This window comes from Meleagris gallopavo, unplaced genomic scaffold, assembly GCF_905368555.1.
Source record: "Meleagris gallopavo unplaced genomic scaffold, MGAL_WU_HG_1.1 scaffold_3, whole genome shotgun sequence".
NCBI lineage: Eukaryota > Metazoa > Chordata > Aves > Galliformes > Phasianidae > Meleagris > Meleagris gallopavo.
Window position 1 is genome coordinate 38,697 of NW_028147017.1, and position 15,263 is coordinate 53,959.

Below are 15,263 nucleotides of genomic sequence, written 5' to 3' on the forward strand. Positions count from 1 at the left end.
TTATGGGGTGTCCCACACTTATGGGGTGCCCCACATTTGCGGGGTCTGACCCACACTTACGGGGCTGCCCCACACACTTATGGGGTGCCCCACATTTGTGGGGTCTGACCCACACTTATGGGGCTGCCCCACACATTTATGGGGTGCCCCACACTTATGGGGTCTGCCCCACGCTTATGGGGTGCCCCACACTTATGGGATCTGACCCACATTTGTGGGGTCTGACCCACACTTATGGGGACTGCCCCACGCTTATGGGGTGCCCCACACTTATGGGATCTGACCCACATTTGTGGAGTCTGACCCACACTTATGGGGCTGCCCCACACACTTATGGGGTGCCCCACACTTATGGGATCTGACCCACATTTGTGGGGTCTGACCCACACTTATGGGGCTGCATCACAGTTATGGGGTGCCCCACACACTTATGGGGTGCCCCACATTTGTGGGGTCTGACCCACACTTACGGGGCTGCCCCACACACTTATGGGGTGCCCCACACTTATGGGGTCTGACCCACACTTATGGGGTCTGCCCCACATTTGGGGTCTGCCCCACACTTATGGGGCTGCCCCACACTTATCGAGTCTGACCCACATTTATTGGGGTCTACCCCACACTTATGGGGCTGCCCCACATTTATGGGCTGCCCCACACCCGGCGGTGCCCCACACTTTGGGGCTGCATCACACTTATGGGGTGCCCCACATTTAGGGTCTACCCCACACTTATGGGGCTGCCCCACGCATATGGGCTGCCCCACACCGGCGGTGCCCCACACTTATGGGGCTGCAGCCCCCAGGGCTCAGCCCCACACACCCCGCCCCACATTTCCGGGCTCCCACCCCCCTATGGGCGGAGTTATGGGGCCGAGCCCCCCTGACTCCCCCCCCCCACCGCCCTATGGCTCCCTCTGCTGCCCTGAAGGTCAGAGGGACCCACAGCTCTGCCCCATAGCGCCGGGTTCTGCCCCATAGCGCCGGGTTCGGCCCTAAACAGGTGAGTCCTGCCCCATAACCGTGAGTCCTGCCCCATAGCTGTGCGTTCTGCCCCATAGCGGTCAGTTCTGCCCCCATAGCTGTGCGTTCTGCCCCATAGCGCCGAGTTCTGCCCCATAGCACTAGGCTCTGCCCCATAGCAGTTAGCTCTGCCCCATAGAGGTTGATTCAGCCCCATAGCAGCGGGTTCCGCCCCATAGTGGAGGGTTCGGCCCCATAGCTGTGGGTTCCGTCCCATAGAGGTGCGTTCAGCCCCATAGCTGTGAGTTCTGCCCCATAGCTGTGAGTTCTGCCCCATAGCTGTGAGTTCTGCCCCATAGCGGAGGGCTCTGCCCCATAGCTGTGGGGTCTCGGGGGGGGTTGGGGACGTGGAGGTTTTGGGGCGGACTTTGGACCCCCGCTGCTGGGGGGGGGTGGGGCTGGGGGGGTGGGGCTGATGTGGGGCTGAGGTGGGGCTGAGGTGGGGAAGATGTGGGGAAGATGTGGGGCTGATATGGGGCTGATGTGGGGCTGATATGGGGAAGATGTGGGGAAGATGTGGGGCTGATGTGGGGAAGATGTGGGGCTGATATGGGGAAGATGTGGGGAAGATGTGGGGCTGATATGGGGCAGATGTGGGGCTGATGTGGGGAAGATGTGGGGAAGATGAGGGGCTGATGTGGGGCAGATGTGGGGCTGATGTGGGGCTGATGTGGGGCAGATGTGGGGCTGATGTGGGGCTGATGTGGGGCTGAGGTGTGGCAGATGTGGGGAAGATGTGGGGCTGAGGTGGGGCTGATGTGGGGCTGATGTGGGGCAGATGTGGGGAAGATGTGGGGCTGATGTGGGGCCGATGTGAGGCAGATGTGGGGCAGCTACGGGGCTGATATGGGGCTGAGGGGGGTGGGGCTGAGGTGGGGCTGATGTGGGGAAGATGTGGGGCTGATATGGGGCAGATGTGGGGCTGATATGGGGCTGAGGTGGGGCAGATGTGGGGAAGATGTGGGGCTGATGTGGGGCTGAGGTGGGGCAGATGTGGGAAGATGTGGGGCTGATGTGGGGCTGAGGTGGGGAAGATGTGGGGCTGATATGGGGCAGATGTGGGGCTGATATGGGGAAGATGTGGGGAAGATGAGGGGCTGATGTGGGGCTGATGTGGGGCTGATGTGGGGATGATGTGGGGCTGATATGGGGCAGATGTGGGGCTGATGTGGGGCTGATGTGGGGCAGATGTGGGGCTGATGTGGGGAAGATGTGGGGAAGATGTGGGGCTGATGTGGGGCCGATGTGAGGCAGATGTGGGGCAGCTACGGGGCTGATATGGGGCTGGGGGGGGTGGGGCTGAGGTGGGGCTGATGTGGGGCTGAGGTGGGGCTGATATGGGGCAGATGTGGGGCTGATGTGGGGCTGAGGTGGGGCAGATGTGGGGAAGATGTGGGGCTGATGTGGGGCTGAGGTGGGGCAGATGTGGGGAAGATGTGGGGCTGATGTGGGGCTGAGGTGGGGAAGATGTGGGGCTGATATGGGGAAGATGTGGGGCTGATATGGGGAAGATGTGGGGAAGATGAGGGGCTGATGTGGGGCTGATGTGGGGAAGATGTGGGGCTGATATGGGGCAGATGTGGGGCTGATGTGGGGCTGATGTGGGGCTGATGTGGGCTGATGTGGGGCTGATGTGGGGAAGATGTGGGGAAGATGTGGGGCTGATGTGGGGCCGATGTGAGGCAGATGTGGGGCAGCTACGGGGCTGATATGGGGCTGGGGGGGTGGGGCTGAGGTGGGGCTGATGTGGGGAAGATGTGGGGCTGATATGGGGCAGATGTGGGGCTGATGTGGGGCTGAGGTGGGGCAGATGTGGGGAAGATGTGGGGCTGATGTGGGGCTGAGGTGGGGAAGATGTGGGGCTGATATGGGGAAGATGTGGGGCTGCTATGGGGCAGATGTGGGGCCAATGTGGGGCTGATGCGGGGCAGATGTGGGGCTGATATGGGGCTGATGTGGGGCCGATGTGAGGCAGATGTGGGGCAGATGTGGGGAAGATGTGGGGAAGATGTGGGGCTGAGGTGGGGAAGATGTGGGGCAGATGTGGGGCAGCTACGGGGCTGATATGGGGCTGGGGGGGGTGAGGCTGATGTGGAGCAGATGTGGGGCTGATATGGGGCAGATGTGGGGCTGATGTGGGGCTGATGTGGGGCTGAGGTGGGGCTGATGTGGGGCAGATGTGGGGCAGCTACGGGGCTGATATGGGGCTGATGTGGGGCCGATGTGGGGCTGATGTGGGGCAGATGTGGGGAAGATGTGGGGCTGAGGTGGGGCTGATGTGGGGAAGGTGTGGGGCTGATGTGGGGCTGATATGGGGCAGATGTGGGGCTGATGTGGGGAAGATGTGGGGTTGATATGGGGCAGATGTGGGGCTGAGCTGGGGCTGATGTGGGGCTGATGTGGGGCAGATGTGGGGCAGCTACAGGGCTCAAATGGGGCTGATGTGAGGCTGATGAGGGGCCGATATGGGGCAGATGTGGGGCTGATATAGGGCAGCTGCAGGGTAGGTATGGGGCTGATATGGGGCAGATGTGGGGCTGATGATGGGCAGCTATGGGGCAGATGTGGGGCTGATGCGGGACAGCTATGGGGCAGATGTTGGGTAGGTGTGGGGCTGATATGGGGCTGATGTGGGGCAGATGTGGGGCTGATATAGGGCAGCTATGGGGCAGATGTGGGGTCACTATGGGGCTTCTATGGGGCAGATGGGGCTGATATGGGGCAGATGTGGAGCAGATGTGGGGCTGATATAGGGCAGCTATGGGGTGGCTATGGGGCAGCTATGAGGCAGCTAGGGGGCTGATGTGGGGCTGATATAGGGCAGCTGTGGGGCAGCTATGGGGCAGATGTGGGGCAGATGTGGGGCAGATGTGGGGCAGCTATGGGGCTGATATAGGGCAGCTGTGGGGCAGCTATGGGGCAGATATAGGGCAGATGTGGGGCAGATATAGGGCAGATGTGGGGCAGATATGGGGCTGATATGGGGCTGATGTGGGGCAGCTATGGGGCTGATATGGGCTGATGTGGGGCAGATGGGGGGCCAGGATCCATGGATGTATGGGGCGGGATTGGGGCCAGGACCCCCAGATTTATGGGTCAGGACCCATAGACTATGGGGCGGGATTGGAGTCAGGACCCCCAGATCTATGGGGCTGAAACCAACAGCACCACCATCACCACGAGCAGCACCACCAACATGGCCGACGTCACCAAGATGGCCGACGCCGCCAAGACTGACACCACCAACATGGCCGACACCAACATGGCCGACGTCACCAAAACTGACACCACCAACATGGCTGACGTCATCAACATGGCTGACACTACCAAGATGGCCGACGCCGCCAAGACTGACACCATCAACATGGCTGACCTCACCATGACCGACACTGCAAAGACCAACATGGCCGACCTCACCAACATGGCCGACGCCACCAAGACTGACACCACCAACATGGCTGACACCAACATGGCCGACGTCACCAAAACTGACACCATCAACATGGCCGACCTCACCAACATGGCCGACACCGCCAAGACTGACACCACCAACATGGCTGACTTCACCAACATGGCTGACGTCACCAAGACCACCAACATGGCTGACCTCACCAACATGGCTGATGTCACCAAGACTGACACCACCAACATGGCTGACTTCACCAACATGGCCGACGTCACCAAGACCACCAACATGGCTGACCTCACCAACATGGCCGACACTGCCAAGACTGACATCACCAACATGGCTGACATCACCAACATGGCCGACGTCACCAAGACCACCAACATGGCTGACCTCACCAACATGGCCGACCTCACCAAGCCCACCGCCAAGGCTGACACCGCCAAGGCTGACATCATCAACATGGCTGACACCAACATGGCCGACACTACCAAGACTGACACCACCAACACGGCTGACGTCATCAACATGGCTGACACTTCCAAGGCCGACACTACCAACAGGGCCGACACCAACATGAACCCCGCCATGATGAACCCTGCCGCCATGATGAACCCCGCCATGATGAATCCCGCCATGATGAACCCCTCCGCCATGATGAATCCCGCCATGATGAAACCCGCCTCCATGATGAATCCCGCCATGATGAACCCCTCCGCCATGATGAACTCCTCCGCCATGATGAATCCCGCCATGATGAAACCCACCTCCATGATGAATCCTGCCATGATGAGCTCCTCCGCCATGATGAAACCCACCGCCATGATGAACCCCGCCACCATGATGAATCCCGCCATGATGAATCCCACCACCACCACCCACCCCACCATGATGAACCCCACCATGACCCCCAACCCCTCCGCCATGATGAATCCCACCACCACCACCAACTCCACCACCACCACCAGCCCCACCACCACCAACCCCACCGCCATGATGAACCCCGCCATGATGAACCCCTCCGCCATGTTGAATCCCACCCCCACCATGAACCCCACCATGATGAACCCCACCATGACCCCCAACCCCTCCGCCATGATGAACCCCACCACCACCACCAACCCCACCACCACTACCAACCCCTCCGCCATGATGAACCCCACCACCACCACCAGCCCCACCATGACCACCAACCCCACCGCCATGATGAACCCCACCCCCGCCATCACCCCCACCATGATGAACCCCACCGCCATGATGAATCCCACCACCACCACCACCAACCCCACCCCCACCATGAACCCCAACCCCACCATGAACCCCGCCACCCCTCCCCCTCTGTCCTCCCTGCTGCCCCCTCCCCACCTGCACACCCTGGCCCGCCATTGGCTGCAGGAAGATTGCCCGGGCCTCGACCCCGCCGCCCTACTGGTTGGTTTGAGCCCACGCCTCGCCCGCATCGTCTGCAAATCCCAGGGGCTTCTGGCCGGCCTGCCCTTCGTCGACGCCGTTTGGGCAGAGTTGGGTTGTCGGTCGAGTTGGAAAGTTCCGGAAGGAAGTCACGTGACCCCCGGGACGGTGGTGGCGGAAATTTGGGGGTCGGCTGCTCGGATCCTGCAGGGGGAGCGGGTGGTGCTGGAGGTGTTGGGGAGGTGCAGCGGGACGGCGACGGCGGCCCGGAGGGCAGTGGAGGTGGGGAGGGGGATGGGGTGGGGCGGGGTGGTGGGCGGGACCAGGAAGACCACGCCCGGCTTCCGATTGGTGGAGAAATACGGGCTGTGGGTGGGAGGAGCCGACCCCCACCGTTACGACCTCGGGGGATGCTGATGGTGAAGGACACCCACAGGGATGCAGCGGGGGTCCCGATGACGGAGGTAAGCATGGAGATTCCGGGGGGGAGGGGCACTTCCGGTGGGGGAGGGGGGACTTCCGGTGGGGGAGGGGCAATTACGGGGGAGAGGGGGCAATTACGGAGTGAGGAGGGGTAATAATGGAGGGGGGAGGGGCGCTTCCGGTGGGAGAGGGGGCACTTCCGGTGGGGGAGGGGGCACTTCCGGTGGGGGAGGGGCAATTACGGGGGAGGGGGGCAATTACAGAGTGAGGAGGGGTAATAACGGAGGGGGGATGGGCGCTTCCGGTGGGGGAGGGGGCACTTCCGGTGGGGGAGGGGGCACTTCCGGTGGGGGAGGGGCAGTTACGGGGGAGGGGGGGCAATTACAGAGTGAGGAGGGGTAATAACGGAGGGGGGAGAGGTGCTTCCGGTGAGGGAGGGGGCACTTCCGGGGAGGAGGGGCAATTACGGGGGGGGGAAAATACGGAGTGAGGAGGGGTAATAATGGAGGGGGGAGGGGTAATAACGGAGGGAGAGGGGGCACTTCCGGTGGGGAGGGGGCACTTCCGGTGAGGGAAGGGCACTTCCGGGGAGGAGGGGCAATTACGGGGGGGGGAGAAATTACGGAGTGAGGAGGGTAATAACAGAGGGGGGAGAGGTGCTTCCGGAGGGAGAGGGGGCACTTCCGGTGGGAGAGGGGGCACATCCGCTGGGGGGGGGGGCACTTCCGGTGGGGGAGGGGGCACTTCCGGTGAGGGAGGGGCACTTCCGGGGAGGAGGGGCAATTACGGGGGGGGGGGGGGAAATTACGGAGTGAGGAGGGGTAAAAACAGAGGGGGAGAGGTGCTTCCGGAGGGAGAGGGGGCACTTCCGGTGGGAGAGGGGCACTTCCGGTGAGGGAGGGGCACTTCCGGGGAGGAGGGGCAATTACGGGGGAGGGGGGGAAATTAAGGAGTGAGGAGGGGTAATAACGGAGGGGGGAGAGGTGCTTCCGGAGGGAGAGGGGGCACTTCCGGTGGGGGAGGGGGCACTTCCGGTGGGGGAGGGGCACTTCCGGAGTGGACAATATCGGGGGTGGGGTGGGAGAGGCAATTGCAACCCCTGTGACCCCACAACCCCGGAGTCCATAAATCCATGTGACCCCACAACCCCCGTGACCCCACAACCCCCGACCCCACAACCCATGTGACCCCACAACCCCTGTGACCCCACAACCCCGTGACCCCACAACCCACATGACCCCACAACCCCCGACCCCACACCCCCCGTGACCCCACAACCCACGTGACCCCACAACCCACGTGACCCCACAACCCCCCCCGACCCCACAACCCACATGACCCCACAACCCCCCCGACCCCACAACCCCCAACCCCATAAATCCATGTGACCCCACAACCCCCGTGACCCCACAACCCCCGACCCCACAACCCATGTGACCCCACAACCCCTGTGACCCCACAACCCCGTGACCCCACAACCCACATGACCCCACAACCCCCGACCCCACACCCCCCGTGACCCCACAACCCACGTGACCCCACAACCCACGTGACCCCACAACCCCCCCCGACCCCACAACCCACATGACCCCACAACCCCCCCGACCCCACAACCCCCAACCCCATAAATCCATGTGACCCCACAACCCCCGTGACCCCATAAATCCATGTGACCCCACAACCCACGTGACCCCACAACCCACGTGACCCCACAACCCCCCCCGACCCCACAACCCACATGACCCCACAACCCACATGACCCCACAACCCCCTGACCCCACAACCCCCCCGACCCCACAACCCCCAACCCCATAAATCCATGTGACCCCACAACCCCCGTGACCCCACAACCCACGTGACCCCACAACCCACGTGACCCCACAACCCCGTGACCCCACAACCCCCCAACCCCACAACCCCCGTGACCCCACAACCCACGTGACCCCACAACCCCGTGACCCCACAACCCCCCAACCCCACAACCCCCGTGACCCCACAACCCACGTGACCCCGCAACCCACGTGACCCCACAACCCCACAACCCCAAAACCCCTGACCCCACATCCCCCGTGACCCCACAACCCACGTGACCCCGCAACCCCCCGACCCCACAACCCCACAACCCCAGACCCCATAAATCCATGTGACCCCACAACCCACGTGACCCCGCAACCCACGTGACCCCACAACCCCCGACCCCACACCCCACAACCCACGTGACCCCACAACCCACGTGACCCCACAACCCCCCCCGACCCCACAACCCCCGTGACCCCACAACCCCCGACCCCACAACCCCCCGACCCCACAACCCCACAACCCCAGACCCCATAAATCCATGTGACCCCACAACCCACGTGACCCCACAACCCCCCCCGACCCCACACCCCCGTGACCCCACAACCCACGTGACCCCACAACCCCCGTGACCCCACAACCCCCCGACCCCACAAGCCCCAACCCCATAAATCCATGTGACCCCACACCCCCGTGACCCCACAACCCACGTGACCCCACACCCCCCCGTGACCCCACAACCCACGTGATCCCGCAACCCACGTGACCCCACAACCCCCCGACCCCACAACCCCACAACCCCAGACCCCATAAATCCATGTGACCCCACAACCCACGTGACCCCACACACCCCCCGACCCCACGACCCCCGACCCCATAAATCCATGTGACCCCACACCCCCTGTGACCCTACAACCCACGTGACCCCACAACCCACGTGACCCCACAACCCACGTGACCCCACACCCCCCCGTGACCCCGCAACCCACGTGACCCCACAACCCACGTGACCCCACAACCCGGTCTCCCCCAGCTGATCTCCGCCGCCCGCCGCGCCGCGGGTTTCAGCCGCCGCGTAGAGGCGGAGTGCGGAACTGCAGCCGAGGCGCTGGAAGCGGCGCTGAGCGGAGCCGACATCGTCCTGCTGGATAACATGGAGCCGCAGGTACCGGCCCCATAACCGGCCCCATAACCGGCCCCATAACCGGCCCCATAACCGGCACCATAGCTGACCCCATAGCTGACCCCTTAACCGGCCCCATAGCCAACCCCATAGCTGACCCCATAACCGGCCCCATAGCCAACCCCATAACTGACCCCATAACCGGCCCCATAACCGGCCCCATAGCTGACCCCATAACCGGCCCCATAACCGGCCCCATAGCTGACCCCATAACCGGCCCCATAACCGGCCCCATAACCGGCCCCATATCTGACCCCATAGCTGACCCCTTAACCGGCCCCATAACTGACCCCTTAACCGGCCCCATAACCGGCCCCATAGCTGACCCCATAACCAGCCCCATAACCGGCCCCATAGCTGACCCCATAAGTGACCCCATAGCTGACCCCATAACCGGCCCCATAACCGGCCCCATATCTGACCCCATAGCTGACCCCTTAACCGGCCCCATAACTGACCCCTTAACCGGCCCCATAACCGGCCCCATAGCTGACCCCATAACCAGCCCCATAACCGGCCCCATAGCTGACCCCATAAGTGACCCCATAGCTGACCCCATAACCGGCCCCATAACCGGCCCCATATCTGACCCCATAGCTGACCCCTTAACCGGCCCCATAACTGACCCCTTAACCGGCCCCATAACCGGCCCCATAGCTGACCCCATAACCAGCCCCATAACCGGCCCCATAGCTGACCCCATAAGTGACCCCATAACCAGCCCCATAACCGGCCCCATAGCTGACCCCATAAGTGACCCCATAACCAGCTCCATAACCGGCCCATTACCCGGCTCCATAACCGGCCCCATAACTGACCCCATAACTGACCCCCCTTCCCTATGGGGCTGCCCCCTAAGTGTGGGGTTTCCCGCAGGCGCTGCAGGCGGCGGCGGCGGCTCTGAAGGCCCGGCATCCCGGGGTTCTGGTTGAGGCCAGCGGTGGAATCACGGAGGCGGCGCTGCCCCTCTTTATAGGGCCGCACGTCGACGTCGTCTCTATGGGGTCGCTGACCCACAGCGCCCACCCCATTGATTTCACCCTCCGAGTTGTGCGGGGGGAACGCGGTGGGGATTAAAGGTTCCCAAAAAAAGGGGCATTGGGGTCAACTCTGGGGCCGCGGGATCCCAAAAAGGGGCATTGGGGTCGTCCTATGGAGATGGAATCCCAAAAAGGGGCATTGGGGTCAACTCGGGGCTGTGGGACCCCAAAAAGGAACATTGGGGTCAACTCGGGGCTGCGGGATCCCAAAAAGGGGCATTGGGGTCGTCCTATGGAAATGGGATCCCAACATCATTCTATGGGGTCAACCCAACCCCATCCTATGGCAATGGGATCCCAAAAAGGGATATTGGGGTCAACTCGGGGCTGTGGGATCCCAAAAAGGGACATTGGGGTCGTCCTATTGAAATGGGACCCCAAAAAGGGACATTGGGGTCAACTCGGCGCTCTGGGACCCCAAAAAGGGGCATTGGGGTCGTCCTATGGAAATGGGACCCCAAAAAGGGGCATTGGGGTCAACTCGGGGCTGTAGGACCCCAAAAAGGGACATTGGGGTCGTCCCATGGAAATGGGATCCCAAAAAGGGACATTGGGGTCGTCCCATGGAAATGGGACCCCAAAAAGGGGCATTGGGGTCAACTCGGGGCTCAGGGACCCCAAAAGGGGCATTGGGGTCGTCCTATGGAAATGGGCCCCAAAACCATTCTATGGGGTCAACCCAACCCCATCCTATGGCAATGGGATCCCAAAAAGGGGCATTGGGGTCGTCCTATGGAAATGGGACCCCGAAATGGGACCCCAAAAAGGGACATTGGGGTCAACTCGGGGCTGCGGGATCCCAAAAAGGGACATTGGGGTCGCCCCATGGAAATGGGACCCCAAAAAGGGACATTGGGGTCGTCCTAAGGAAATGGGACCCCAAAAAGGGGCATTGGGGTCGTCCTATGGAAATGAGACCCCAAAATCATTCTATGGGGTCAACCCAACCCCATCCTATGGCAATGGGATCCCATAAAGGGGCATTGGGGTCGTCCTACGGAAATGGGATCCCAAAAAGGGACATTGGGGTCAACTCGGGGCTCAGGGACCCCAAAAAGGGGCATTGGGGTCGTCCTATGGAAATGGGACCCCAAAATCATTCTATGGGGTCAACCCAACCCCATCCTATGGAAATGGGACCCCAAAAAAGGGCATTGGGGTCGTCCTATGGAATGGGATCCCAAAAAGGGGCATTGGGGTCGTCCTATGGAAATGGGACCCCAAAATCATTCTATGGGGTCAACCCAACCCCATCCTATGGCAATGGGACCCCAAAAAGGGGCATTGGGGTCGTCCTATGGAAATGGGATCCCAAAAAGGGGCATTGGGGTCGTCCTATGGAGATGGGACCCCAAAAAGGGGCATTGGGGTCGTCCTATGGAAATGGGATCCCAAAAAGGGGCATAGGGGTCGTCCTATGAAGATGGGACCCAAAAAGGGACATTAGGGTCGTCCTATGGAAATGGGACCCCAAAAAGGGGCATTGGGGTCAACTCGGGGCTGTGGGATCCCAAAAAGGGGCATGGGCGTCGTCCTATGGAAATGGGACCCCAAAAGGGGCATTGGGGTCAACTCGGGGCACTGGGATCCCAAAAAGGGACATTGGGGTCGTCCAATGGAAATGGGACCCCAAAAAGGGCATTGGGGTCAACTCGGGGCTGTAGGACCCCAAAAAGGGACATTGGGGTCGTCCTATGGAAATGGGACCCCAAAAAGGGACATTGGGGTCGTCCTATGGAAATGGGATCCCAAAATCATCATATGGGGTCAACCCAACCCCATCCTATGGAAATGGGACCCCAAAAAGGGACATTGGGGTCGTCCTATGGAGATGGGATCCCAAAAAGGGGCATTGGGGTCAACTCGGTGCTCTGGGACCCCAAAAAGGGACATTGGGGTCGTCCTATGGAAATGGGACCCCAAAAAGGGACATTGGGGTCAACTCGGGGCTGTAGGACCCCAAAAAGGGACATTGGGGTCAACTCGGGGCTGTGGGAACCCCAAAAGGGGCATTGGGTCGTCCTATGGAAATGAGACCCCAAAATCATTCTATGGGGTCAACCCAACCCCACTATCCCATTGAACCCCCCCAGAACCCCATAAGACCCCCATGGAGCCCCATGGAACCCCATAAGACCCCATAAACCCCCCCAAACCCCATAAGACCCCCAAGACCCCAAGACCCCATAAGACCCCCCAGAACCCCATAAGACCCCATAAGACCCCATAAGACCCCCCCAACCCCATGGAACCCCATAGGACCCCATAAGACCCCATAAGACCCCCCAGAACCCCATAAGACCCCACAAGACCCCCAGAGCCCCACAAGACCCCACAAGACCCCACAAGACCCCCCAAGACCATATAAGACCCCATAAGACCCCATAAACCCCCCACCCCATAAGACCCCATAAGACGCCCATAAACCCCCCCACCCCATAAGACCCCATAAGACCCCATAAGACCCCATAAACCCCCCACACCCATAAGACCCCATAAGACCCCATAAGACCCATAAACCCCCCCACCCCATAAGACCCCATAAGACCCCATAAGACCCCATAAACCCACCCCAAACCCCATAAGACCCCATAAAGACCCCATAAGACCCATAAACCCCCAAACCCATAACCCATAAGACCCCATAACCCCCCACCCCATAAACCCCATAAGACCCCATAAACCCCCATAAGACCCCATAAGACCCCATAACCCCACCCCATAAACCCCCACCCATAAGACCCCATAAGACCCCATAAACCCCCCACCCCATAAGACCCCATAAGACCCCATAAGACCCCATAAACCCCCCCACCCCATAAGACCCCATAAGACCCCATAACCCCATAAACCCCCTAAACCCCATAAGACCCCATAAGACCCCATAAACCCCCCACCCCATAAGACCCATAAGACCCCATAAACCCCCCACCCCATAAGACCCCATAAACCCCATAAACCCCCCACCCCATAAGACCCCATAAGACCCCATAAACCCCCCCACCCCATAAGACCCCATAAGACCCCATAAGACCCCCCAGAACCCCATAAGACCCCATAAGACCCCATAAACCCCCCAGCACCCCATAAACCCCCCCACCCCATAAAGCCCCCACCCCATAAGACCCCATAAGACCCCATAAGACCCCATGAACCCCCCCACCCCATAAGACCCCATAAGACCCCATAAGACCCCCCCAGAACCCCATGGAACCCCATAGGACCCCATAAGACCCCATAAGACCCCCCAGAACCCCATAAGACCCCATAAGACCCCATAAGACCCCATAAGACCCCCCAGAACCCCATGGAACCCCATAAGAACCCATAAGACCCCATAAGACCCCCAGAACCCCATAAGACCCACAGAGCCCCACAAGACCCCCATGGAACCCCATAAGACCCCATAAGACCCCATAAACCCCCCCACCCCATAAGACCCCATAAGACCCCATAAGACCCCATAAACCCCCCACCCCATAAGACCCCATAAGACCCCATAAACCCCCCCACCCCATAAGACCCCATAAGACCCCATAAACCCCCCCACCCCATAAGACCCCATAAGACCCCATAAACCCCATAAACCCCCCACCCCAAATAAATCCGAGATCTGGAAACAGCGCTGCTTTATTGGGACAATCGCGAGGGTCCCTTTATGGGATCCCAGCCCGGGCTGCCGGTACGGGGTCACCTTATGGGGTCACCTTATGGGGTCACCTTATGGGGTCACCTTATGGGGTCCCGTTGTTATGGGGTCCCGGTATGGGGTCCCGTTATGGGGTCCCGTTGTTATGGGGTCCCGGTGTTATGGGGTCCCATTATGGGGTCCCGTTGTTATGGGGTGCCGTTATGGGGTCCCGCTGTTATGGGGTCCCTCAGTTATGGGGTCCCGTTATGGGGTCCCATTATGGGGTCCCGTTGTTATGGGGTGCCGTTATGGGGTCCCGTTATGGGGTCCCGCTGTTATGGGGTCCCGTTATGGCGTCCCGTTGTTGTGGGGTCCCATTATGGGGTCCCGTTATGGGGTCCGGTTGTTATGGGGTCCCTCAGTTCTGGGGTTCCGTTGTTATGGGGTCCCATTATGGGGTCCCGGTGTTATGGGGTCCCATTATGGGGTCCCGTTGTTGTGGGGTCCCTCAGTTATGGAGTCCCGTTGTTATGGGGTCCCATTATGGGGTCCCGGTGTTGTGGGGTCCCGTTGTTCTGGAGTCCCGTTGTTATGGGGTCCCCTTATGGGGTCCCTCAGTTCTGGGGTCCCGGTGTTATGGGGTCCCGTTGTTATGGGGTCCCGTTATCGGGTCCCTTATGGGGTCCCTCAGTTCTGGGGTCCCGCTGTTATGGGGTCCCGTTGTTATGGGGTCCCGCAGTTATGGGGTCCCGGTGTTATGGGGTCCCGGTGTTATGGGGTCCCGTTGTTGTGGGGTCCCATTATGGGGTCCCTCTGTTCTGGGGTCCCGCTGTTATGGGGTCCCGTTATGGGGTCCCGCTGTTATGGGGTCCCGTTGTTATGATGTCCTGTTATGGGGTCCCGTTGTTATGGGGTCCCGGTGTTGTGGGGTCCCGTTGTTATGGGGTCCCATTATGGGGTCCCGTTGTTGTGGGGTCCCGTTGTTGTGGGGTCCCGTTGTTGTAGGGTCCCTCAGTTCTGGGGTCCCGTTGTTGTGGGGTCCCGTTGTTGTAGGGTCCCTCAGTTCTGGGGTCCCGTTGTTGTGGGGTCCCATTATGGGGTCCCGGTGTTGTGGGGTCCCGTTGTTATGGGGTCCCATTATGGGGTCCCGTTGTTATGGGGTCCCATTATGGGGTCCCGTTGTTCTGGAGTCCCGTTGTTATGATGTCCTGTTCTGGGGTCCCGGTGTTGTGGGGTCCCATTATGGGGTCCCGTTGTTGTGGGGTCCCGTTGTTATGGGGTCCCGGTGTTGTGGGGTCCCTCAGTTCTGGGGTCCCGGTGTTGTGGGGTCCCCTTATGGGGTCCTGGTGTT

The 15,263-nt window shown here is 60.8% G+C and overlaps 1 protein-coding gene across 1 annotated transcript; it reads left to right on the forward strand.

Moving 5' to 3' along the window:
• Positions 1-877: 877 nt before the first annotated feature.
• On the forward strand, positions 878-10,353 carry QPRT (quinolinate phosphoribosyltransferase). Its single transcript, XM_085215066.1, is given in 6 exon segments — positions 878-1,002; positions 4,209-4,673; positions 4,992-6,247; positions 6,250-6,302; positions 9,092-9,223; positions 10,118-10,353. Coding segments are annotated over 5 exon segments (2,097 nt in total). The 5' UTR covers positions 878-1,002; positions 4,209-4,218; the 3' UTR covers positions 10,319-10,353.
• Positions 10,354-15,263: the final 4,910 nt, after the last annotated feature.